The sequence below is a fragment of the Neopelma chrysocephalum genome, unplaced genomic scaffold (assembly GCF_003984885.1).
Source record: "Neopelma chrysocephalum unplaced genomic scaffold, ASM398488v2 Primary Assembly neopelma1_96, whole genome shotgun sequence".
Lineage (NCBI taxonomy): Eukaryota > Metazoa > Chordata > Aves > Passeriformes > Pipridae > Neopelma > Neopelma chrysocephalum.
Window position 1 is genome coordinate 406145 of NW_020897759.1, and position 27936 is coordinate 434080.

At 37.4% G+C, this 27936-nt stretch overlaps 1 protein-coding gene across 8 annotated transcripts in view; it reads left to right on the forward strand.

Annotated features, from left to right (window-relative positions):
* The window catches only part of CTNNA3 (catenin alpha 3), a 428400-nt gene that overhangs the window by 220878 nt on the left and 179586 nt on the right, over positions 1–27936 (forward strand). For 7 of the 8 annotated variants that reach the window (XM_027694077.1, XM_027694076.1, XM_027694078.1 and 4 more), the window contains one exon: positions 26517–26597. In XM_027694077.1, the coding sequence (XP_027549878.1) occupies positions 26517–26597 (81 nt within the window). Of the gene's footprint in view, positions 1–8671; positions 8677–11987; positions 11995–26516; positions 26598–27936 lie in introns of those variants that run through there. The other variant, XM_027694081.1, reaches the window with a different exon arrangement.

Genomic DNA, 27936 nt, shown 5'->3' on the forward strand with positions numbered 1-27936 from the left:
GCTTCCATTTAAATGGCTGGTAGTGTTTCTGCTGCTTTCTGTGGGTACAGCATTATGTCTTCTGTTATTTTCTATCAGTTTTTGGAAATATTTTTTTATATTCTAGAAGTTTTCATCCGGGTTTCCTGGTAGCAAATTTCAGGTGTTTTACTTTAGTGCCTAAGGAAGTTGTAAAAGTTTTGACTCAGGTGACATGCCTTTTACGTTTCTTTGCAAAAATACCCCAATAAACCCATGTGCGAAAATATGTGACTTTTCTCATTGTTGTGTTGCCAAGAGTTGACAAATCAATAGACCTATTAAAAACAGATGACTTGAAATTTAAAGTACCGAGCATTTGATACACTGGGGTCTTTCAAATATCGACTACCAAGAACTAGAAAATAGATCAGTACTTTAAATCTGTTAATTTACACTCTTAAAGATCAATGAGCTTCATCAAAATATGAGAGGTTGGAATAGAATTCAGAGAATAACTAACCTTGAAGATCAGAAGCATAAATTTCTGTGCATATGCTTTCTCACTCCATCCCACCAGCTGCCAAACACTGTATTGTCAACATAATGCAAGCAGGAAATTCTGAGATCTCATAAACTAGCGGGGAAGTAGGTGTGAGTTGTTTGAGGCTGTCCTAAACAAAATAGGTTGTTTTAGAAAGATGAATTTGCAGTTCTGAATGTGATGCTAGATGTCCAGCCAGCTTATATATTCCCTTTCTATTTTACATTCTGTGCAGCTTTTAAGCCATTCAAAGGGAATTGATATTTCCAAGATCTATGACTGTATCAGTCCGCTAGGCCCATATGGGTGTAAATCCCAAACACTGCACAAATCATTTTAAAGTAAATAGAAAACAAATAAATTTAAGTTTTGTGGTGGTCAAGTGCAAAATTGGGAGCGCTTGAGGTTTTTTCTGTCATCCAAATTGAAATGACTGTGGAGGAAAATGAATACCAGGTTAGAAACAGAACAAATAAAAAAAATAAATAACCACTATGCAGCACTATAAGATTGGTGGCCTAAAGGCTGAGAAAATTAAAGGGAATTTGGCTGTAATAAAGGTACTGTATCATAGTGAAGTGTAATGCAATTGTAATGTTAAGTCCATTTTGTAGGAACAATAAAAAAGACCTTAAAAAAGATTTTTTTAAAAAAACCCTTATCCCATGTGACAGTGCAAGTAAACCATACAAATATTTCTCATTCGTAATAATTACTTTAAGCAAATCTATTTGACACACACACCAGCAAATTCCTTCTAGGCTTATATCAGTACTGAATTAGGCCCTGTATTTCCTTGCAATCTGAACAGTTTGACAGTGCTTGTTTTTATATTTTATTTGCATAGCTACTTCTTCTGAAGTAATTTATTCTGGGTGTCTGAGAATCTTTTTATTTTCCATGCTGAAGCCAGTCAAAATCTTGTCCAGAGGTATTTCTCTGTCCGTAACAAATAATTCTGTTCCCTTAATGGTGATAAACAGTATTTCATGTGCATGTCTCATGAAAAGAATGCAATGGCAAAGTATGAATAGCTTTGAGACTGTGCCTTTCCCATCATACGAGATCCTGCATTAGAGGGTTATCCTGCTGAGTTATTAACAAAGACTGGGATGGTCATAAACGTTTCACAACTGCAAAGGACACTTTGCAAAGTGGACAATACTAACAGCCCTTTAGTCATGACTAAATGCAGTAAAAGTTGGCTTGTTGTGTCTGTGACTGTACTCCTGCGTGGCCAAGCTGCTCTGTGGATAGCAAAGCCAGAGAGGCACACAGGAGGAAAGGCATCCCTGTGGACAGGCCTTAAAGCTGCTGTGGCTGTTTCTTCTACAGTATTGATGTGACAGCAGGTTACACAGCCTCAATGTTCAGCTTCTTCACTGGAAAATGAAGACATGTCAGTCCTGTGGCTCCATTTCTGGATCCACGTGGCCCCTTTGACTGCTGATGGTCAGCAGGCCACAATGCACTGAAGTCGCAACCCCCAGTTTTGGTCTTGTCATAATGGATTTGTACCTCTTTTTCTGCCAGGTGATCTGTAGCAGGAGGGGTGATGTCCTTGTACTGAATAGCCCGCCTGATGAAATGTTTTCAATTAGGGAAGGTATTGACTTGACAGTACAGTTAATAGGATTTTTTTACTGCTCAGCTCTCTTGTAGGTGTAGCTTGAATCCTGAAGTCGTTAGTGACCAAGAAATGCCTCCTCTGTGAAGGCTCAACGTTGGTCCATGTGCAGCAATGGTCACAGTGTGGACTTTCTAAAACATTGATTCATAATCTGTCAGAATCTGGATGGATTAGCTGTTGCAGTAGCAAATAGATGTGCACAAGGGGCTGCTGCTTCAGTCCTGGGCTGCATGTTTCTGGCTCTTCCATCCTGTCATCTTTTGACTTGATACACTTTTATACTTAATGTATCCTGTGTTAACACGTCTTATCAGTCACTCTAAGATAGGAAGTACTTCGCTATTCTCTTTCTGTCTTCAGACAGCTTTTGTGTTGATGCTGTATTTCAGGGGTACTGTTGGTTCCTAAACCCTCTGAGAGCTGAAGGGCTTTAGAGCTTCATTGTTCTTTTTTTCCCACCAGACTAATGGGAGACCTCTGCACACTCCCTTCCAACCATGTTTGTTGTCTGCAAATGCTGCGGGCCTGTTCCCTGTGGGATGGAGGCTGGTGCTGGGACAGCCTTCTGGGTACAGGCCCATGGGGAACTGCCCCAGAATGCCTAGTAAACCTCCTCCATACCATTCTGCTGTGTAGGGAGAGCTTGCAAGGATAGGAGACCTTTGCTGTGCTGTGGGAAGCACATGCATCCTTTCCCTTAGTGGAAATACGTGCACATTTTCACCGTGGGGATTCAGCAGTGCACTGCAGAAATGCTGGAACAACAGCACCTGAGAATGTGAGTGATGAGGAAAAGAGCTTCTGGGGTTAAGTTCTATGTCCTTGGAAACTAGGAGGCAAACTTAAACTTGAAAATATGCAGTTGTGTTTGGTCTGCTGAAAAAAGGGTATATCAAGTGCAGTCAGAAGGGCAGTACTTAGTTTTATTTACTGGCATCCTTGCTTATTATCTTAACCCCAAAGGGAAGGACTGTGTGGATGTGTAAAATAAATTGATTTCATTCTGAGAGTTATTTCCTAATGTAAGAGAAGAAGAAATCATGAATGATAGCTTGCTGTGCCCTGACCTGCCTTTTGACTGTAGTTTCATAGCTAAACAAAGAGCCGTTCATCCAAAACACTCTGAACTGTCACTTTAGAAAACTTAAATAAGATTTATCCATCCCTAAATCCATGGAACAAAACAATAAAAGAAAGTGCTTTTCACTACTGCTTGTTAATGATGACCAAGACAGACAGGGATGGCACTGCCCGTAAGGTTATGTGATGTACACTGAAACCACTTGCAGAGACTCATTCATCTTGGAAGTGATAAATTTAAACTTTTGCTGTAATATTTGATTTGTGCCTTTGTAACGTGCAGCAGTACTCTGGCCAGCTCAAGTTCTTTTATAGCCTCAACTCTATAACATTTGCAGAGTACGTTTCTGGAATTTGTAGGGATTAGTTCAGGAAAGGTGTATCTAATTTGTGGGTCCTTGTTAGGATGAGTAATGAAACAATTATTTCATTCTTCTAGGGCTGCACAGAGTAAGACACAGGTTAAGCAGAATAAATGAATTCTAATTGTTCTAATTTGCATGACCTGCAAATTATTTTGTTCTTCAATAGCAAGTTCATTCCACAGTTATCCTGCTCTTCCTTTCCATTTCCCTGTTATCCCTAAGCTGTAAAACCAGATCTCTACACGTATGGTTTTGGTTTTGTTTTGTGTGGGGGGATTTTTTTGTTTATTTGTCTTGGGGTTTTTTTTGGTTTGTTTTTTGTTCCTTTGAAAATTTTTATTACTGCCAGGAAATAGGATAGGTTTGTACTGATTATTGTCCCAGATGGATTTTTGATTAAAGAAACCGAGGTTGGGATTCCCTTCTTAACCTTGTCTTGAGCTGATGGAAGGTACTTTTCCATTACTCAGCAAGTCAGACTGGCAAAAGTAGATTTGGACTCTTCTGCTGTTATGAAGGGGGAAAAATGATTAGAAGATGAAGACATGACTTTGGAAGCACAAAAGCAGGGAGATTCAAAGGTGAAATGATTCAGCTTTTGGTAAATAGAGGCTGTCTATCCTGTCTCCCACGTCTGCCTTGTCAGTGTAAGATTGTTAGCTGGATATTGGCAGATTTTTATATGATGCTGTATTTCATTCTCTTCACAGCAGTAAGTTACAGTAACAACTGGTGTCAGTGGATACTGAATTTGTATTGTGAAATCCTGACCTGCACTGGGAACCTTGTCCTGGGAAGCAGGTATTATCCCATTGTCTGCACTGTGGGTTACCCCATATATGTTTTCAGGCGTAACCCTTTGAGTTATATTTTCTATTCTGTTTATTTGCCATTGGCCTGAAGGTGGCAATGACCGTGTAACATCATCATTCTGTGCCTCTGTTTTCTCCTGGGAAAATAAGGGAAGAGTACTTGCTTTTCTCAAACAACACTTTGAGGAAAGCTTAGTGGAAGAGTTAACAATTGCTATTGTGTTTTACAGTTCTGCAGGGTTCTCAATGCAGTGTGAACGATACACTACATTGGACTGATTGTATTGACATAATAGTTTAAGCATAACAATTGCTGAGTCAGTGTGTGTCCCCCAAGTCCCCAAAGACCTTTTGGCTATAGAAGTGTAAAATAAAGCAACAAAGCAGTGGATGGGTGGCTGAGCTCAAATTGTCTCTCAGCAGTGTCTCTGTGCGTTTTGTAGGCTCTGGACTGGTAGCTTTCTGTGAGGGTTCACTGAGAAGTTTGGAGCGTGTGTATTTGGTCTGTCAGATGGTAAGTGTTTAAAATGGTCTCATTTCTGTGCTTAAAAGCATCAGAAGATATAGTTGGGGAAAAGGCTACCATTGATCTCGTGCTGCTGAGCACCTAGTTAGTGGGATTATGCTCAAGTTGATTATTTACTTTAGAGACACGGGAGCAAGGCAGATAATAAGATTTTATTCTCCTCTCTGTTTACAGAGGTTTTAATGAGTGGGTTTTAACAGTGATAGTGAAATTGTGTGTGAGTCTCCCTCCTGTATTTCTGAGGTGGTGTGCTGTACAACCAGACTTACTCTTTTGATTATAAACTTCCTAGTTTCAGTGGTCTGCCTTTATATTAGACTAAGCTGCTTTAAATTTTCAATTTTCATGATTATTACAGCCTGGGCAGTTGTGTAGCAGGTGGTACCTGTATATGTATATTTTGTTGTCACTGAACAAACGTATGTTGTGTGGATTTGTATCTGTCTCAAAGAGGGGTTTCTGTTCCAGTGATAACATGCCGCTTACCTCCTTAAATTGTTTTCTCATTGTAAAGAATGACCCAGTCAAAATCAGGCAGTTCATATAATTGCCTCTGAATCTCCAAGTACCTAGGTTTTTTTGCTTTTTGCCTTTCACAATATTTTTCTTTGAAAGTAATGTTACAAAATTGCCTATCACAGAAATATACGTGAAAAAGCATTTATACCTTTAAAATGGGATTAGCTATTGCTTTAGAAAATGAAAGGAATTCATGTAGAAATTCACTTGCGGATTTACATCCTGTGGATTTTAGTTGATTTGGGGTGGGTTTTTTTCAGCAAGCTAATGGATTTATTTTAACATGAAAGATCCATTAAGGAAAGCATTTTGTAGGGGAAATACCATTTTATATATATACATGCTCACCTACAGGGAAAGTGAGAAGCATCTGAGTCAAAGACCATAATGTCATTCACTGCCATTCAGCAGTGCCTTATATGTCCGTGCTTAACATGGCCAATCTCACCTTGTTTATTGGGCCTTTGTAGTTCTTTTCTACTATCTGTCAACTGAAGTCCATGTAAAGATCCTATTGTCTTTTTTCATACTCTTAAAACGTGTGCTCATTTTAAAGGCCTATTTTTATCATGCTTTAGAGAAAAAAAAAGATGGAATTATTCATATGATAAAACTCTCTACTGAATAAGGTTCATAATTAGAGCTATAGTGAAAAACAGTTCCAGTCTGGCCAAGTTCTTATTTCAGACTGTATGGAAATGTTTATGTTCTAGTCAGATTTAGTTAAGATACCCAGAAATTTGTTTATTAAAAAATTTCTTGAGTCCTTCAAAGTTAGATTTCATTCTGAAGGTTTAGCTACGATAAAAAGCACTATGATCATTTTTTGGGCATTGTTATCTACCTGCTTAAATTCTCATTTAAAACTTCAGGTTAAATCACAGTGTCTAAAACAATAAAGGAAGTGCAGAAATGGGAGTAGTACATCTTGAATGAATTCACATCAGATGAGAAGCAACACACCAGGGAGGAACAAGAAGGACCAGTTAGATTTCGTATATGAAATGTAGCTATTACAAGAAACACAGTTTTGGCTCTTATCTCGTCAAGCTGCCCATGTCAGAATTTGAGTCCTCTTTAAATATATGTATATATATATATAAACCAATTGTTTAATGATCAGAAATCAGCAACAGTGCCCATCTTATAAAACTTTTAAATCAGACACTGATTGACAGTTTCAACAAACCAACCAAATGATAAAAGACTGAGCAGAAATTGAATTACTCCTTCATGAGCAACTTTCACTGGCTTCCTTTAACATCCAGTTCTTTCGTGAAGTATGCACATTTGTCAGGTCTTTAATGTAGAAGCACTACAATATGACTGAATCCCAGGAACACTTATTTCAAAAGAAAAAAGGAAGTGGAAGAGAACACAGCCAATTTCAGCTTCAGCATGCACAATAAGCCCCTGACTTTTTTCACAGCTACTGCAAAAATGAAATGCCAAAGTGGACAGCACTTCAGAGTAAGGTATAGGTACAATATTATCTGTCGTCTGAAATTACATTTGTTTCCTTCTTTTGATTTAAACTGAAAAAGGAATGCAGAGACATTGCAATCCAGGCAGGTTTCTGTACTAATCTACCCTCTGTTGAGAAGCAATGAATGAACACAGGTTCACTTGTGAAGAGGTGTCTTATATGAATATAGAATCTTGTAGTTACATATGTCTGATGGAGCAAAGTACGCTTAGGCAGAAGGCTGTAGCATAACTCAACCCTGAGGATATATCACAAATTCCTTCCTCCCTCCCTTACACATTTTTTTCCATTAGGGAGGACAAGAACTGGCTGGGGTATTTCCAGAATTGCACTCTGTAGCCCTTTGACTACAGGCTACTTTGTTGCTTGCCCTTCTCGTAGTTACTTCTTAATTGTGAAATAAGGAGACACCCCTCAGTTGTTCCAGAATGTTACACTGAACTTAGTTCAAAATGTTCCTTTCTAAGAGCTACTTTGTAGCACAAAGATTTAACAGCTTTTCAGAAGTAGCAAAAGTAAAAACATCTGAAGTGCTAGTGCTTGATTTGGAACAGAGCAATTACATTAAACAAGAGAAAGGAACTAAAAAAGTCAGTTACAAGTGAACTCTTTCAAAGTTTGAATAACCATATTAGAGGCCCAGAGCAAATACACAGTACATATCAGAGAAGACTTTGAAACGGCCTCAGAACATTCAAATCGGTGAACAGTAATGTGAATCGAATACAAACTAATAAAGTTAAATCATAGTGACTTTAAACTAATAGCATGCAGAAGGGCTTGCAAGAATTGCATGAAGAGAACCCTTTTTCAAACAGGTCAGGTCCAAGTCTTAAAAAAGTCTGTGATATGATTGAAATATTTTTAAGAGTGCTCAGTGAGTGCAAATTCGTCTGTCTTCATTATTAAAGGAGTTGGTAGGATTCTTATGGACATCAGAGATCATCCTCATGAACACAGGTGAAGAAATCACAGAAAAACTGACAGAATGAATAGCAATAAGTCTTCAGAACCCTGTGTTCTTCTTTCCACTAGAGGTGTTTGCCAAACTTCTGGCTGTGGTGTGTAGTCACGCTAAAAGGTGCCTCTGTATTAGAGCACTGCTACTGCTGTTTCTACATCTGTCATGTAAACTCCTCACTCCATGTGATAAACAGCACCAGGGCAGGAGGGATGTTGATCTGAAGAGTTTTAGTGACAATCCTGTTTGCTGTTAAACAATGGTGGAAGGCACTGAACGGGTAAGCTCAATCTACTGCATAGTGTTTTATATAACGAGACCTTGGGATTTTTTTCATGTGACATGGTTTCAAGTCCTATTTGCTGTTTTGCCCTCAGATACTCCTGTATTATCAAAATGTTGAGCCCAAATCTATTAATGCATTTATAGATGTACCACAACCTCATCTGCTGTCACAGAAAACTATTATTATTATTATTATTATTATTATTATTATTATTATTATTGTGTAGGCTATTTTTATGATTGCCACATTTTCTTCCTATGTTTAACAGTCTGGCCCACTGAGTTTTGGCAGCCTGTCTCTTCAGCCCAATATTACCCAGTCAAGTTTTCAAGGATATAAAAGAGCTTGCTAAATACAGATTGAATATATAAATGTTCTTTTCTACCCATTAACATAAAAAAACTTGTAGTGCATCCTACGAAGCCATTTTAATGCACAGTTACGAAGAAATACCTAACTGTGATGTTGAAGCATAAATATTTCAAAGTAAACCTAGTACTCAGTGTACAGTTTTATTCATTTTATTATAACATATTTGGTATATCAGTGAAGAACTGCTTTTTGAAGATGTTGCAAGCTGTAGATGTTTTCTTGCCTAGTCTTCACTGTTTCCAGATCAGTATCATAATTCATATTTTACAGTAAAGATGAACATTTCACGAAAATCTAAACAGTGGAATAAGGGCTGATGAGAACAGTTTTATACCAGTCCTCCACTACTGGAATTATGACTGTTTTCAGTGCATTTACTTGTTTCCAACAGGGACCTCATTGTATTTGATTGTGTCTCAAGATATGAAAAGGGTTTTTAGACTTTAGAATGCATATAGATGAAGGTTAGAACACAGTGTGGCAGCATGATTAATATGACAGCTGATCCTGTCTTAATAATACAGTGTTGGCTCTTTGTTACATAAACTGCAACTGTGTTTTGTCCATCAGCCTTGATAATACTCAGCAGCAAAATTTTCTTGCTACAATAGCACCAAACCTTCAGATCCTGCAGATCAAAGCAGGATGGCAATTCTACTCATTCTGTGGTTACCTGTGTCAGCTTCCAAATTACCTTCAGTGTTATATCTGAGTGGCTTTTTTTTTTTTTTTTTTTTTTTGCAATTGTATCTGTGGCTTGCCCTTGCTTTTGTTTCCTGGCAGACACATTTCCTTGGCACTAGAAGTAATAATCCTTGATTTCAACTTTCCCACCCAAAGTGAACTTGTAAGAGTCTGTCTACATGCATATACTGTCTTTTACATGTTAAAATATGCCCAGTTAATATTTGCTGGTGAAAAATGCATGGGGAACCACGCTTTAAATTTATTTCTCTAATTTATTTCGAGTGATAAAGATTAAAATATGCCTCCCTGCTTTGTAATAGGCCAGCACACTTTATCTCTTTTCCCTTTCAGAATGGAAATAATTTTCAAAAAGACTTATTTTAAAAGGGACAGGCGTTTCATAATTTCCTCAATGATTTCTCAGTTTACTCAGAGAATCACAGACTCACAATCCATGCCTAACACCATAAGATAACACCATCACTCACGGGCAAGTTGATATGGAGAAGGATTTGATATGTGTATAGAAAATGAGTGAATAATGTATAGTAAGTTGCAGTGTTTCAAGCAAGGACTGTAATGATTTTGACTTCTGCTTTATAGAAAATAATGGTGTTTCTAATTTGTCTGTTTTGTTTCCCTTCACTAAAGTTTTCATTTCCTCCTGAATCTTATCTCTTCTTGCTGTTACAACTTGTGTACTCTAAATTTCCTGCCACTTGAATACTCTTTATGCTGACTTTTTTTTTCTTTGCTTTCTTGTAAATTTTTTTTCCTAGTTTTGTGTCTGTGTTTTGAGTGTATAAAGAATGTTTTATGCATATTTTAAAGTAACTGTATAGTATTTATGGACATATTTAGAACTCCCAGTTCTGCAATACAATTGTGTAACTTAAGAGCCAATACAGTGCTCAGAAAACTCCAGGTAAAAATGTCCCCAAATAGTCTGCATTGCTTGTACTGAATTATCCATCAGGAGTACATAGTCATGGACAGTGCTGAGCTGGGTGAACATGAGCACAGGTGTCCCCAGGTGGGCAAGACCAATGGCACCTGGCCTGTCACCATCCCTGAAGGTATCTAAAATGTGGCACTTTGGGGCACGGGTCAGTGGTGGACTTGGCAGTGCAGGCTTTACGTTTGGACTCAGGGATCTTAAAGGTGTTTTCCAACCTAAACATTTCTGGGATTCTGTATTTCTCTTGTGCTGGCATCTGGATTTGTAAACTGAGACTCTGCCAGCTGCACTCTGAGCAATTGGTGTCCTCTCCCTTGCACTGTCTGGGTATTCCCATCGTTGCAGAGAGACCCAGGGAAGGATCTGTCTGCCATTCTAGGTTGCAGGAGGCAGACCAGAGAGACTGGGCTTTAACTCTTTAGATGTTGGTACATTAGTGTTTGAAGCTGGAGTTCTGGCCTGACTGTAACAACATGACACAAACCTATCCACAAAGCTTTTTCTGGTAAAATTATTTGCAGTTAAAATATGTGTATACATCCTGAGGTGTTGTCTTTGTTCAGTGTTCGTTCTGGGTCTGGCTACAAGCTCATTGAGAAAAATGAGAAATAATTGTAAACAGACAGGCTTTGAACTTCATCTCCCATTCTCTCTCATCACTAGGGGTAGCTGTTCTTCGGCATTCCTGTTATGGAGAGTTACCTTAATCTCTGTGTGAATCTGGCAAGAAATTTTTAGCGAACGTGACACAGATAACAGGCATCACTGCACTTCTAGGGCCGTGTCATGTGAGATGTATATTAGTAAGGGACTGAGCAGTGACAAGGTGTAGTTTTCAAAAGCTTTTGACTTACCCAGTTTTTAGTTAGAGTATAAAGAATAAGGGAGACAGAATCTAAACATAATCTTGTGGCAGAATCTGAAAATGTTTACAGTTTTTATATTGTTAAACTACAAGTGGGACTCAGATATTTTTTTAGCGTAGTGTTTTGTAGTCTGCAGCCAGGAAATGTGTTTTACAACCTTACTGGATCTTGATTTGCAATTGAGTTGAGATGTCATCATTGAGCCTCAGGTGAATGAGGCTCTGCAGTTAGCAAAACAAAGTAAAAAAGGTTTTAATTTTGTTCTGGCATATGCCCAAAAACTGAAGATATTTTTGAATTGTTTTAGAAATGTGAATGGTCCAAAAACTTGTGGAGGTTAAACTCTTCATGAGGTCACAGATGGTACTTAGCATCCTTTATAGGAACCACCAGCTTTTAGAGTTTCAGTCTGAGTCTTCTGTGCTGGCTTCAGTGACTGCAGTACAGGTGCTGATGAGGGGAAAAGAATTTAGAAACATTTTTCACTTAAGCAACATTTCCTATTAATTTAAATTCCAAGAGTGGTACCAATGCTGTTTGTACTCTAAATAAGTGCATGTTGTGCATCCATATAATTTATATTTTCTGGCTTATTAATCAGCACATTGAATCAAATTTTTGTGTCATTTAAACATTGGATCAGTCTTTTCTTACAACACTTTACCTGTTTTAACAGTGTATATCATTATGCAGCAAGGAGCATGACCCATATTTTGTGAAAGCTGTGTTGTGATAGGTGACAGTCAGAGGATGCTAATTGCTAATTAGAGAGAACTAACAATTGCTAACTAGAGAGGATGCTAACTGCTTGTGTAATAATAGAAACATATTTGTGACAAAGATTTTGTTTCTCGAACTTCAGTTTCTCTTTCAGAAGACTGGAGAAAAACTGCTTGATAAAGCCTTGCTTTGCAATTCCAAATTGCTGCCTCGTAAGTCAACAAGTAAACCTATTGAAAATTACAGATTTGTTTTCGGAGTTGCTTAGCTGTTCCAAGATGCCATTCTGTCACCTGGTGTGTTCGTGCTCAACTCTCCATTCTCCATTACTAAACTTATTCCCGAGGTCGGAAGCTGTTTGTTTTCAGCCACAGCCAATCCGTGCCTTCATTTTGTGGCAGTCTCTTTGTATCAGCCTTGGAATGCAGGAGGAACCACCTTCTAAGTGACAATGTCTAATTAGTACTTTGTAAGTTCAAGGGTGGCAGGGTTGCATGGAACAACCTCCAGAATTTAAAGTTAGCAAGAACTGGCGATTCCTGTTGTTCTCTGCCCTATGTTGAATGTTCGTTGATGCTGGAATTGAGTTGCCTGATTTTTGTTTCTTCACTGATTTCCATCATATATTATTTAGAGCCCCTGAGCATACTATTCTTTGGTATATCAGTTATATGTGAAAATGAAAGGAAAGTGTTTGTGCTGCTTAGAAGCTTGTTCTTATTTTCTTTTTTTAGCTTTATCAGCAAAGTTGCCTACAGTGTATTTAGGTTTACCAACTCCTTCAACTAATGCATTGAACCTTTCAGTTTTGTTGTCTTGCTTTTATTTAGGCTCAGGTTACAGAAAAAGCTTTGAGTGTATTTATCTTTCAAAATGATATTGGATACCATTAGGTGGGATCACTTTTTAGTGGATGATAGTTGTTAAAAGCATAGCACTTACTTGTGCATTGCACATTTCACAACCTTGTGATTGCTAGCAAGCTACTGTTAGAACTGTTCATAATGCTAAATGAAAAGTGCAACATTTTCAGTAAATGCCATACTTAATATATATTGTGGTAAGTGGTTAAAGATATTTTGTATATCATGGGATCTTTATGTCTTTTTTGCATGAGGAATAAGTGGATATTGCTGTGTATTTTGTTTAGCCTATTTGATCTACCCTATGCACGTAATTCCTGCACTTGTTGGCTGCTTACTGCAAAAACAGCAACAAAGCAAATATAGCTATAAGCATCCTTTCTTGAGCTTTGGTAGAGTATGTATGTACTTGTGTATTCTAAACAAAACCTGCACTTAATGTGTTTGCAAGCACTACAACTTCCTTCCCTCTCGAAATTTCTTGAAACCTGGGTAAGAATACCCAGAGGCTCCAAGTACACATTGCCTGTATATTGCTAGGGACTTTTCAGAGAGCTGCTGCTGTGCTGCTTATGGTGGATTGAACTGGAATGTTTTAAAAGCTGTTATGTCCCGGTCCCTATAGCCTCCATCTATCAGTTTTGCTTAAAATGTCACTAATTTGAGAAAGAGAATACTTTATTTGTTTTACTTGCTTGAAAGTGCTATGGGATTACCATGATGGTTTAATGAAAGCACTGTTTTGTTGGCTGTCCCTCAGCTTTTGGGTTTGGACTTGGCTGGTGTGGAATATGTGAAGGGATCCTGTTTGACTACATAATTTACAACACAAAGGTCCTTTTTCTTTTTTCTTAGAGTGGGTTCTCAGGGCAGTGTAAATCAGACATAGCTCCTGTGCCCTGTAGCTCTGTCTGCTGTTCTCCTCTCTTAATCACTCGGGGGGGGGAACAAGCAGTTGCCCTGAGAGGTTTGATGGGATTCCCCCAAAGCCAGAAAATCTTTCAGCTGGCACCTGCTCTGCTAAGACTAAATATAAGCACTTAAAATAAGCATGAGTCTGAGTCTGATAGTCTTAAGCAAGAAAAACTGAGCCCTGGTTCTGCAAACTCATTTCAGTTCCAAGTATCCTTCTCACTCATGCCTTGTGAGTAGGAAACAACTCTTCCATAATTCATCATTTAATTTCTTTTTTGTAATTACAGAAGAAACCTTGCCTGGGATATTTACTTTGCCTTTTCTGCTTAGTTTTCCCATTTTTTTAAATGATTTTGATTTGGCTCTTATTAACATTCTCTGCAGACACACTGTCACGTGAGCCTTGTGCTTTGTGGAATGTGGTTTACTACAGCATCCATTTTCTCTTATGCTGTCAGCACAGTCTGGCATAGAACCTTTTCATGTACAATTGCTCTTATATTTTCCCGGGTCCCATTAATGTGGTTTTGTTTAATTATTATTTTTACTTGCTTTTCATATATAATGTTGTTATGTGACTGTAGAGGTATTTTGTCTACAAAACATGCTCTAGTTAAAAATGAACATATGGCACCCTTGAATATCCCTGAAAAAGGGACTTTTAAATGTAAACTTTCAGAGTGAAAATTTTAGTAGTTTAAGAAAGGAGATATCAAGAAACTTTTTTTTTTTTTTAGGCGGTGCTTGTTGCAGTCTGGAAGTGCAGCACCCTGAAGTGTATTTGATATAACAAGTGCATTTTGAAGTATATTTGTTTACATACAAAAGATGATGCCAAATTGAAGCTATACTTTCAGTACTGAGTCTTTTAATGTTTTATACTCTTATAAACAGTTGATATCTGAACTGATTCCACATTTTTTCCCTCAATACCAGATATACAGTTTTTTTGGTGACTTTGGAATAGGGATGCCAGGATATGTTTTGGTGCAATGAGATTGGAGTGGGAGGGATTACACAAGAGCTTACATTATGCCATAGTGTTCATAATATGATAGCAAATATTTTATTCATGGAAGTCTGCAGTAAGATTATAAGTGTCACATTATCTTCATTCTCAGAATCTCACAGTTTTACTTTATGTGAAACTCTCTTTCCATGGCACTTATTAGCAGTATTTTCTAAGGTATGTCCAAATTAACATAAAATTTTATTTTCTTTAACTTGCTATGCTGAAATATGGCTCTCAAATATGGTGAATTGAGAGTTCTGTGCATGTGCTGTTTTCAGCCTTCCCTCAGATAAGCCTGCAGCACTGGCAGTTCTTTCAGTCCAAAGAGGGTTTATAAAGTAAACCAGTCAGTCTGGCATATTTATCTGTATTTATATTTGCGGAGTATGTGTGATTATTGCCATGTGTTTGAATAATACATCTCTGTGTGTCATGAAATGCAGAGATACATAGCCAGTAGCAGCAAATGCTGCAGCATCTTGGAAGAACCAGGAGCTGAGGTGGCTTTTGGCTTGGTGGCACTTCCATCAGTAACTGTGTGAGAAGCTTCAAAACTCTCTGCCAGCCAGTAAATGAAAATGGTCAGTGGCTTCACTTGTTAGAACAAAGAAAGCACTTGCAAAGAACAGAGAAGATTTCCTTAGCAGTAAAGTGTTCTTTGAAGTTTGCAATCTGGATGGACATTTGCCTCCAGCCTGGCTTATCTTAGTGCCACTCAGTGCCATGGGCTGGGAGCCACGGTGGTAGCAGGTCAAGGGTTGGACTTGATGATCTCAGAGGTCCCTTCAACCCGCCTGATTTTGTGATTCTCATTTATGCATCCATTGTGTGGCTGAGAGTTGACTGAACTTCCTCTGACCTCCGTACACTGTCTTGAGGAGCAAGAAGGGAGATCTGAGGGCAAACTCTGTCATTTTCTTAAGGAAAAGTTTCAAATCTTATATTACGTGCCCCCTTTTAGGGTATGCAAACAGCAGATCTTTTAAAGACCCAGATTACAGGTCATTATAACACAATCTGAATATTTCTTTAATATAAATGCATCTTATATGCATTTATTAAAAAATGCAAACTCTAAATGAATTTTCATGCGCATTACAACTAGTGAAGGATGTTTTAAAAGATCCTACTTAGCTTTTTGCTTTTAATCTTCTGAGTTTGTGTATTTTTAATATTCTTTAAACTTTACGTATAATTCAGTAGCACATATTTATAGCAAGAACAGGTTACTCATTAGATTTCAGTCAAGTATTTAATTTATTTCATTGAAAGAGAAGGAATTAGTATAAATCATAAAGGAAAAAGGTCTTTGAGTTCTATAATATTTTTGCTTTACTCAACATAATTCCTAGTTCCTTGTCTGCTGATTCTGTTCTAGTTAGATACTTTTCCTTTCCTTTTTTACTATATTCTTCCATGGAGCTGATGACAATTGTAGGCAAATTTAGGTTAATTTATAATCCATCAATTCTTTGGCCAATTAGAGATGTAAATAATTAAAAAATTAAAATGAAACTTGGAAATTTAGGCAAAAATTCTCTACAATGTTTAAGGTAAAAAATCCTGCAGAAAAGGAACTTCCAACCTGAAGCATGATTGCTTTGTTAGAATGTCAAAAACATTGCATTCTGAGCTTGAATTTTCCTCAGGTGTATTTGTTTATTTCTGTGTGAAAACAAAAATGCAGCAGAGAATTTCTGCATCGAACTGCAGAGGAATATGCCCTGAATAGCAGACTTCCCTGATCTCCTGCAGGATTCTGCAGATCCCTGCCCTGTAGGAGACTGTAATTTTCAGTTGTCTTCCCTGCATGCTGTCACACACAGCCTCCCTCGTTCCGTTTGTTAACTGCAGCTTTTAACAAATTGAGGGTTTTTTTCCTCTCTTGTAGCACAGAAACCCGGGATCTTCAAGCTTGTGCTGAAAGCATGATCCAACAGCCCAAGTAATGCACCAATTTCTCACTGTCCAAATCAATCTGGTAAATAAATGGCTATGCAATGGCCTCTTTTCTGGCAGTTGTTGGTGTTAAAGGATCATTTGGGTGTTCTTTTATCAACCTCTTTCATGTTCATTCCTCCTGAAATGCAAACAGAATTTACCTGAAGTAGAATAGATCTTCTCTAGTTAACAGCAGTGATTTTTTTGAAATAACATTTGAGTGTTTGAAACATTTAGTCATGAGCTTCTGGGAAAAACATCTGGGAGCCATTTCATTGTGTTGCTATTAAGAGTGGGATGTTTTGTTCCAAAGTGACTGAATTCACCTGGTGAAGTGATTGCATCAACTATTAGTTGCTCTGACAATCCCCAAAAACTCTTGTGTTGATACCTCTTACCTTGTGGTGCTCTGTATGGACAGGACAGGAATTCATACAGTCTGGACTCATTATACATACAGGGTGCTGGTGAGGGTTTAGCTGAAGTATTTGTAAATTTGAGATTTACCTTAGTCCTCTCCCTAAAAGCTGGATTTTCATTCACTGCATGTGCTTAAGTGACTGCCAGCCTCCTAGATTCATGTATTACATCACAGTGTGGTGTTAAATTAAATTAATTGCTCTGGATTGTAAAGGGATTAACTAATTCAATTAATACATAATTAAATGGAATTACATTTTTTGTCTGTTTAGGGTTTCAGCATTTGACTTTTCTTTAAAAGTACAGTTTTGAACTGAGCCAAGTCCATGTATGTTATTTGAAATGGCCAGTCTTTGCCTAGTTTAGAGCTGAGAGTCTGACAAGTAGCTATTTTCATAAGGTTTCTGTCTGTAGGCTAAGTTCTGCCACGGATTTATCTCAAAACAGCTTCCTTCAAATCATTCCACAGAAATGTTATAGAATATAAGTTATGTGTGAGTGAAAATAAACGTGTTTTTAGAATAATTACAAGCGCAAATGCCTTTATTGATATAGGCACAGCTGAAATCTCAGATCAAGGGAATCAGGGAAATCAATCTTCATTCCCAATCCAATGTGGTACAAAAATATGCTTGGTTTTCTGTTAAAAGAAGTATCATAGCATGTCTGTTCTATCAGAGATCATGAATAGCATCATAGAGATCTTCTCAGAATAATGTCCGTAAACGTAGCAAACTTCATAAAGGAAAAAAGAAATCACCTTCTTAGTTTTACTGTTCTACCTTCCTTACCTCTTCATGGTACTCCTGGATGTAGTGGGAAAATAAGGAGAAAGTGTGATGTTATTGTGTGGTATGGAGTAGCTACTTGAAGGATCTTTTTTTTAGAACTATATTTAAAATAACTTTATATATTTTTAAGTATATATATGTATATTTATAATGCGGTTTGATTTAAATGTTGTTACACTCTTCTTAAATCTGTTGGAATCTGTGTACACAGTACATTGTGCATTAAAACAGCACAACTAAAACCACAGTAAAGTTGGTTGTGTTTTCTTGAGAAATGCAGGCTGTGCCTCTGCTGTGCTGGAGAAAAAGCACTTTGGAACCTGGAGTACCTCAGGCAGTCCCTAGGTGTGGCAGAAGTCGAGCAGCTTAGTGCTGGACATTTTTTCCTATTTATGACTGCTGTTTAAGAACATAACTTTTTGATTTAGAGTGCAGCTAAGACTTTTAAACAATCTGGATGAGAAAGACTGTCTCAGCAGCTCCACTATATTTTACTTTGAATTTTCTTCTGCCTCCATCCCCTTCCTCCCTCTCATAGCAACATATAATCTCCAAGCAATTTATATGATAGTTCATCATAGGAAAGTCTTATGCTGCTGTTGTAGGCTGAGATTCTCTCCAACTAATTTTCTATTTTCCTGCTGTAAAAGTGCCAGGACACTTTGGTGAAAGGTAGATGGATATTCAATTAAAAACTTCTGTACTAGGAGCTTAGAAAATTGCTTCTTAGTAAAAAGCAGATTAACCTGAAGTCTGCTTCTTGCTGTCACTTAATAGTCTGGATGCTGCTGTATTTCTAGTTCTGTTTGCCTGTCCCTCCTGCATCATCTGTCAGTGACAGTAATATCTGATTAAAAGAAATCTAACATCTTTTTTACTCCCTGCTGATTCCTCCAACAGGCTTAAAGTGTAAATTCAAGTCCAAATAAAGTACCACTGGCCGTTAAGGTTTCTCTGTCAAGTGTTAAGATTGTCGTATTTTGAATAAGAAATGCCCGTGGCTTTTGGTTTTTGCATTAGAAGTGGTAAGTGATGGTTGTATTTGCTTTGCAACAGACCAGTTATGACACATTCACTTCCTGGGACACTTTCCCCCCCAAAAAGTATTAGAAAAATATGGGTGTTTTTTAGGATCACCTTGGAATCGTGCTGAATTTTTCTGATATTCCCAATGTGAAAGAGCAGGAAGACCCATGATATAATGAGATATTTGTTTTATGTATAATTGAATAAAAATTGAAGACAGCACAGGTTCCTCCTTTCATCCTTTGGCTGGATCACAGTCACTTTCAAGGGGATTTAGTAGCCCAGGAATCCATCTCTGTCCTTTGAGACAGCCTGGCTGCCTTCCCCAGCTTCAGTTGACTGACACCAGTGTTTTGGAGAGTGGATTAAAATGTGCAATATTAAGCATATTCCACCAGCAGAATTCTTTCTGAGATTTTTGGATTAATTAGGACCTGAAAACTTCAGTGTTGTTTTTTTTTTAATAATAAAAGGGTTATGGATTCTAAATCTTTGTTTCTGGGTTTTTTTTAGGATGTTTTATGCGTGTTTCTTCAGAATTAAATTTGTTTTGCGGCGTTACAAACTATATGTAACTGAAAGCTAATAGAAAGTTACACTGGGAGGCTTTAAATTTGAGGCTTTTCCTGCATATTGATTGGGAAAGGGTAATTCAAACAGTGAGGAGAGCCCTTGGTACTCCAGCTGATACCAGCAGAGGTTGAGGTAATTAATTTCTTATGAGGTACTTCACATCTCACTGCATTAGATTCAGAGGGAGTATTCCATGCTGACTGGAAAAGGAGAAAATTGACAATCTCATATTGAAGCTGTTGAGGAAAAAAAGAAAACCCCTATACATAATGAGAAACAGATGAGAAACAGTTCCACATGAAAGAATCCCTATTTGCTCCGTTTGCATATGATTTTCTATGCCCTTGTAGGGTTTGGTTTCCCGCCCTCCCCCCGTTTTGTTTTTTTTTAAATATACTTAAATGTTTATCACAGAAATATGTTTTCTTGAGTCAGGTGTCTTTAAGGAAGCACTAGGGTGGGGTGTATTAGAGTAGGAAATCTGTGTCACCGAGTGAATATAGTGATTTTCAACTTAAAGCACAGGTGGGTTATTCATTTACTGTGTTTCCCATATTAAAAAAGGAAGGTAATATATATACTCATAAATTAATTTCCCGTTGCAGGCTTTTGATGCACAGTGAATATAGGCTTTGAAATGCTGCATGGAAAGGCCTGGGAGCTTTTGCCTTTTCAAAAGAATTTTTGTCCTTTAAAATATCAGAGAGATCAAGTTCTGCCTTTGCAGTGTTGTCAGAGGATTCCTTGAATAACTTTAAAATGTTCATTTAAGAGATTTCTCAGGCAGAAGTTAGTAAGGTGTCACTGCTGAGAATCCTGTGTGTGTAACTGTTCCTGCATCTACATAATTCCAGGTTTCAATGAGGTTATCTGCACTCAAAAAGTTATTCCTATCCCCTTCCAGGATGCAGAATAAAGAGGTCTTGAAAAAAGTTTGTTTGAAAGCATGGGACAGACTTGAAAACTAGAACTGTAAAGAACTGGTTTCCTTTTGTGTTCAAATCTGACACAAACTTGTCCGTTGAGATCTACAGGTTTGGAGAAGATCATTTTGGTTTGTTGAACTAGACATGTGACCTTTAAGAAGGGACTTTGTTTTTTGCTTGGACATTGCACTTTGAGGAGCAAGCTGGGAATTTGAAAGGTAAACCAATATTTACATAATTCTGCATTTAAGGGGCAAATATTCCTGGGGCCTAGTGACGTCCAGACTGATTCAAGGAAATACAAAGAGGTTCTGCCCCAGACTTGGCACTTCTCACAGGTGTGTCGTAGCCAAACACTAGTCTTGGATGTTTTGTCACTCTGTGTGACCTTCAAGATGCCAAATCCTTTGTCTCCTCCCAGCAAAGGATGTAAGAAGTGATATTAGTTTTAGTTACTGGTGGCTGAAGCACTGTGTTAACTAATTTTGGGAGAAGGAAACCAACTGTAATCAAGGTGACAAACCTCTTGACCCTTCTCCATTTATATTAAAACATGTGAACTAATAAAGACTGCAACAGGATTGAACTGGATCTTCCCTTACAAAGGCTTATAAGGTTGGGGGTTTTTTTGATGCAGGTGCTTGCAGGTGTCTTTACTTTGTGAATTAGGATTTGAAAGATCAGGGTTTCTGTGAGCTGGGTATGAAAAAAAAAAATGTTTTTGTCTTTGTACAGCAAATTCAGGTGTGGAAATTTCCCAAGTAATGACAACATTGTTTCAACATGCAAAAGAAATTGTGTCACTGCTTTTTAGACAATTTTTTTCATGCTCTGGTTTTATTTAGAATTCGCAATGACTTTGTAATCCAAAAGAAGGACCATTTACAAGCTCCATATACAAAAAACCATTGAATGTTAAATGCTAAATTGTAACAACAGACATAAAATGCTGGGTATCTCTGTAAAGGCTCTGACTTTGCTTTAATGTCTTAAGTTGTATGATGGTTCATTTCTTTGTTTTTTTTTTTTTTAATTAAGGTACAATGTACAGGTGCCTAAAATTACTGAGTACAGGATTATTGTCAGTCTACATATAGCCCCAAATAATCAGTCATTTAATTAGAGCTCTGACATCTCTTAACTTATTGTAGTATTGATTGGTGTTTACTTTTTAGCTTGACTTTTTTTAAAAAATATTTCCATAGAGAACTGATTTCGATAAATGTGCTAGTCTTTTTTAAAATAAAATCATCATGGGATACGTGGAACTAAATCAAAATATGTTTATCACAGAGTCATGGTACGCTGCTGGAGACAATTGACAGAGGGCAGGTTTAGATTGGATATTGGGAAGAAATTCTTCCCTGTGAGAGTGGAGAGGCCCTGGCACATGTTCCCAGAAAATGTGTGGCTGCCCCATCCCTGGAAGTGTCCAAGGCCAGGCCGGACGGGGCTTGGAGCAACCTGGGCTAGTGGAAGGTGTCCCTGCCCATGGCAGGGGATTGCAATGAGATGATCTTCTGAGTCCTTTCCAAACAAACCATTCTGTGATTCTGTGATAAACAAAGTAAGTCAAGGCAGCAGATTGGATTTCTTTTTTCTATTCATTCCTCCCAGGATTGTACAATGAGTGTTTGGGAACAGACACATCCCGTGAAACAAAACATGTTTTGGGGCCATAGGTCTTCAAGTATGGAAATCTATTTCCAGGAGAGTCTTTGAGAACAATATGGCTTAAAGTTATGTATTTGGTTTTAAAAATGTATGTAATTTTAAACATTCCAGTGAAGTACCATTGCTTTGTTTCACCTTATATTTTTTTAGATTAATGTATAAATCCAGGAAGGCAAGATGAAGTTCCATCTGAATATGTGAATATATATGAATATGTATATGTGTATATATATATATATATATATGAATATATCTGAATAGGATAAAAGTAAAGTAGTTTTTAAGTTTATAGCTAAGACTCCAGCTGTTCCGGAATACGGAATTCAGCAGGTATCTGTTCTCGTCATGGAAGTGCTCCTTTCTACTCCACAACATGGAGAGGCTGGAGACTACAGATGTGGTTTAGAACACATATGACTAGTTCTGAAAAATGAAGATTTTATATTTGAAATCCCAGTATCTGCTTCAGGTGTGTATGTCCAAAGTATCCAGGGTGCTTTGTGAAGGCCTGTTACAATCTACTTTTAGAAGTTTGTGTTTTGCTTTTTGGTTTTTGTTTGTTTGGGGATTGTTGTGGGTTTTTTTGTTTTTAAATATGAGTATTTTGAGGGACTATTTACAAGACAAGCCCTCAACCTACCAAATTAATTCTCTCTCCCCACCCTCTATAACGAGTAGAAGTTCAGGGCCTTCAGAGGGGATGCAGAAGTGATTTCTGTAAGGAGTGCAGTCTTGCAAGGTTTAAGTAAATCCTTGTGAATATTTTATCACCAGTACATACCCAAATAAACTGGCTCCATTTCACTTGTTTGGTTTAGTCCTGCTAATGAGAGTACTTCAGTTCTCTGTTGAACTGAATTGTGGATTGTGGCTGAAGTGGGAGTGTTCACTGACTGATGTAATGAATATTTGAGTATTTGCTGTTTTAATACTTATGGCTGATTGTATCCTCTTATATGTCCTTTTTTATATAAGTGTTTATAAATTTAGCTCATGTCTATTAGCCTCAGTACTAGAAGAAATTAGATGATCATTTAAGTAGTCCTGCCCAAATTGTGATTTAAATGAACCCCATTAAAACCAGTGGGGAGATAGTCCTGTGTTCAATTGAGAATCTGCCCTTAGATATGGATTGTTTTAAATGAAAATCCAGGAAAGATTTTCTGCACTGTGGAGAGATCAGGATTGTGTGAGCAACCTATCCTTCATTTCTGTAGGCCTTGCCTTGACGTGGCCGGGCACAGACAGTGTCAAGTGCACAGTCATCATGGCTTCAGGTTCTGAGGCTGAAACAAAGAGAAATCTGTGCCAAAATTAAGGAGGAGTCCCAAGAGATAAACGATGTCTTCGCATCGTGTGGACACCTGCAATAATCCAATTAGAAGTGTGTCAGTAGGGCATGTTTAGATCGTGGACACTGTCGTGTAACCAATAATGTAAAAGTGATTACTTAAAGGGGATCTTTTTGTAAATAAAGCGGACATTTTGCAGATCATATTGGTCGTTTGCAATCTGTCTCGGAACCCCTCCGTCGACACTGCACATGTGGTTTTTGAGTCATTCAACTCCTGTTGTTTGCCAGTGTGTGAAATAGGTAGGCCTGTGTTATTATTGGCAATACACAGCATTTGTCTTCAGGCTATCCAGTGTTAATTAAAAATACTTCTTTTCACTTAGTGGAGTATTAATAACAGTGTGACTTAGTGCTTGTAAAATGTTTCAAATTTTAAAAATGCATCGAAATAGGAGCGGGATATTGCTTTTAGAATCTTTACAAGGGCGCCATATCACTGCTATTACATATATTTAACAGAAAAAAACAGTAGGTGAATGCAGGAAAACTGAAAGGAGAGAGCTCAACTGCCTGATTTTTGAAATCCAGACCCAGAATAGTTTGCATATTTTTCCTACCCCTTATCCTAATTCAGTCACCCTGTACAAGAAGGAACTATTTCAGGATAGGCTTGTTTGTTTTGAAGTACAGCTGTTATAAGAATGTTAATAGAGAAGCAGATGCAGAGTGTTGCAAATACAGACCCGTGAGCTCTATCACTGGAGAGTGGATCAGTGTAGGGGTGTTTGGATCACCTTTAGTTTCACTGTGCCGTCATTTTAATAGACACCTTTAAAATACTAAATCTGGTCTTTTTCAGTTCTTAAAAAATGTAATCATCTAGTGCAGATCTTGGACTGTAACTGTCATGTACAGATCTGAGGTGGAAGTGTGCAGAGGAATAAAAACTTGAAGGAGTAATTCAGCATCTAAAAGGTACGTGGGACCAATGGGTGACTGGAGAACTCAGCACGAGGCCATTGATGTTTGGGAGTGTTCCCAGAGGAGACTTTGTAGTCAGGTGTCCCTCTGACTTGAAAAGACTGTACACAATTTAGAAATTCTACAGTCTTTATAAGCAAGATTTATGCAAACAGCAGTGTGGGGTTTTTGCTGTTTAAATTTCTTTGAAGAAGAAAGAGAGTCTGCAGTTCTGAGGTTACCTGCATTCTGGAAATGTCCACATTCTACAGCCTGAAGCTGCATTTTACAGCTTATTTAGCTCTTAGGGTAAACATGAGGTGAAGGATAACTTTGGTTAAAGTTAGATTTGCTTTCTAGACATTGACTATTGACAGTGTTAAGAATTTGCAAATAAAGTATTTTTTTCCTTGTTTTCCATTCAATATATGCCACTCACTGACTGAGTGGTTTAGGTTTAGGTTTGTTTAGAGCCAGTTGTATCATTAGTTGCCACCTTTGAAGTTAGACATGACTAGAGAACTAAAAAAAAAAATAAATCTCAGTATTTTACATTGATTCTGTCTTAGTGGAAAATAGGCTCTGGCTATAAAGCTTTCAAAGGATGTGCCATCTTTGTAGTCTGAAAATGCATAGGCATAAGCCAAGTTGTATCCACAGTGCTTTTACTGGCCCTGTTTACCTGGTAGTTTTTTGAAGGGATAAGTTTTCTTGTCAAGTTTTACAATAACTTACAAAACACAGTAGAGGAGACATTATTTGCTTTGGTTTCCATGCAAGCTTTGGTATGAGAACTGATTGCATTACCGTGATACAAAAAGTGAATGTCTACCTTTAGGGATTCCTTGAAGGTTTTAAGGTAAAGTTCAGACCTTTCTCCAAGACCCATAAGCAGTTTCAGAAGTAGAAAAATCATAGGAGAATGTCTAAGTCCCCCTGAATATATAAGCTCAATTTTTAAAGTAAGTGTTCCCTTTAGACTAATAATTTCAAGGCATTCATTTTACTACATTGCACTTTCAGTTTTAATGTAAAGGTTTTTTCCTGATCATCTCTAGTCTTTGCTTTAATATTAAGCATATTGCTCTGTTCACAGATTATTTTGGTTTTTTTTTTTAGCAAGGAAAATACTCTGACTGATGTATGATTTATTGTAGATAACAAGGTGCCTTGTTATCTGGTAGATGCACCAAGTAGATACACCTTGGTGCCTACTGAGATATTACAAATTCTGTATTAATTTTAATATTATATACAAAACAAGAGAGTCATGTTCATAATACAGGCATCCTGGTGTATTCTCCCTGAAGTCCAAATGTTGTGGTCAGTATACACAGCTATTTCTTCAACATTTATGAAAGTCTGGTTCTTTTTGCTGTAAATGTCATGTGCTGACTTAAGACTTTGTGTAAAGACACTTTCAGTGTTTGTGGTTCTTTCCTTCAGACCAGGGCAGTCCAAAGGTAACGAGTAATGATTGTTTGCTTTAGGGAAACAAACTTCATCAGGCATTTTGGTTTTTCCCGTAGTTTCTTTGCTAACAGGGAAAAAAAATATTCCAACCAGCTATAAGACACAGAGCTATTATGGTGATATTGTACAGAAAAAATGCTGGGCAGTCCAATAAAACTGTTAACTACACTTTTCAAATAGCTAACAATGATATAAGCATCAATTGTACACTTCCTAAACAATGTTACTTTTTTTCATTTCTGCCTATAGGCAAAGTGCTTATATCAACAGTCATTTGATAGTTTATATTATGACCAAACTCAATCTTCTGGATGCTGAGAATGAATGTGCTGTTAAATGAAGAGATACCGTTTCATGAGCAATGAAACAACATCATTTCATTGCAAGAGCTTAGACTGTTTGAAACTCCCCCATTCTGTTTTCCAGGAATTAAATAATGAGTGCTGCAAACTAAAGCATTACCAAACTGCATTGTGGGCATCTGAACTTATAACTTGTTTGTAGAGAGAGAACATTGTTTTTCATGCACATATGGTGATAATGGATTGACATCAATAAGAATAATGATAATTCTATTAATGTTCTTCCACAAGTAACCCCGGATTACACTAAAAGTATTACAGCAATTCAGAAGTTGAAAAGTTTTTAATTTTGCTCCTATAGACTGCTACTAAAGCGTATGTTTTCGTTCAGCAAATTACGCTTAACACCACAAATTGGCATTCTGTGCATATTGGCTCTTGAAATGCATTAAAATCTGAAAAATCTGTACACATATATGATTTACCAAATGCTCTGCTGAACTGAGGACACAAAGAACATGCTTGCTGAGAAATCACAATTAACCATCTTTGTGTTTTCTGTCACATTTATTACAGGCTGACAAGAAAGAGAGAAGTAATGCCTTGAACGTGGCAATAGACAGTATGTGCAAGAAGACAAGAGATCTCCGCAGGCAGGTGAGCAACCTGGGGAAAGGAAGAGGTAGAAAAGGGTCTTGAAGGATGCCTTTCAAAGTTGCTATTTTCAGTTTATGCATTTTGAAAACAAAGAGGTTTTTTTTACTGTATTAAAAAAATATTGAAGATAGTTGCACTATTCCATGGGATATATATATACAAGTTTTTGAAACTCTGGGAAAAATCCAAATAATACTGACTGAAGATATATTTGTACATAGGCAAATCTCTGCATGTATACACGTCTAAATATATATTTTTCTATAGATATATATTAGTAATGTACTCTGGACATCAAGATTATTTTTATTTTAAATAAGCTTGAATTATTATTGGTTGTTGGAACAGACACCATGAAGGAACTATGGAGTCACTATGTCAAGGTCTTTACAGTTGTGAGAGCTCTTACAACACAAAGGGTCCTTGGAATACCTGGTCCACAGTCCACCCACCTGTTTTGCATCCCAGCATCCTAAAACTGGTATGAGACATGGACCAAAATCCACAACTTGAGTGCCGTGCAGAAGGTTAGCAGTAAACATCAGATGTGTTTACGTCTTTTCTCTGCCAGCAACTTCTTGGAGAAAAATTGTAAATTTTGTTGAAGGTGTATCATGTGCCAGTTTAGAAAAGAAAGCTGGAAAGCCAGTAGTTATTTCAGCCAGGCTGCCCCAACTATAGGAAAGTTCATTGCTGCACAGAACATATATTATAGGTATATGTATATATTTGTTAGTAACTAGCTATCCAATTTCTGCTTATGTTCTGTCAAAAATACGTTCAGTGCAGAGACCTGGCAAGTTGCATCACGAGCTCAGTGTGTCTAGGAACAATCCCATTCTGTCCTACAATCTCTTCCATGAGTTAATTAAACTCCAGCTTATAACAGTTTATTGACTCTGTTACAGTGGTTAAAAGCTGTTAACTAATTCAATTTGTGTCTTTCTGTAAACCTTTGGAAAATGTTCAGGCTGAATGTAATTACGCCCAATTTATAGCCAATCTAGAACTAGTAATTTTCTTTAACCAGAATAGCTGTGTGGTTTCTTGACATTTTCCACTGGAAAGTATTTATGAGAAATATTTCATCTGTCTCCTATTTTATGATCATACATGTGAATTGCATAAAAATTGTTTTAGGAAGGGTGCTTACTGCATGCCTAATTCCTGATCTGGGAAACATGAAATTGTGAGTTCTGTGCCAGCAGATATTGCAATAGAGTCTTATTTGCTTTCAGTTATGAACATTCATTATTTTGTCTCCCAGCAATTTTACAAGAAACATGAAAATTGTTGTTTGCTCTACTCTTTATAGCTTTTATAATACCTTTTTTTTTTT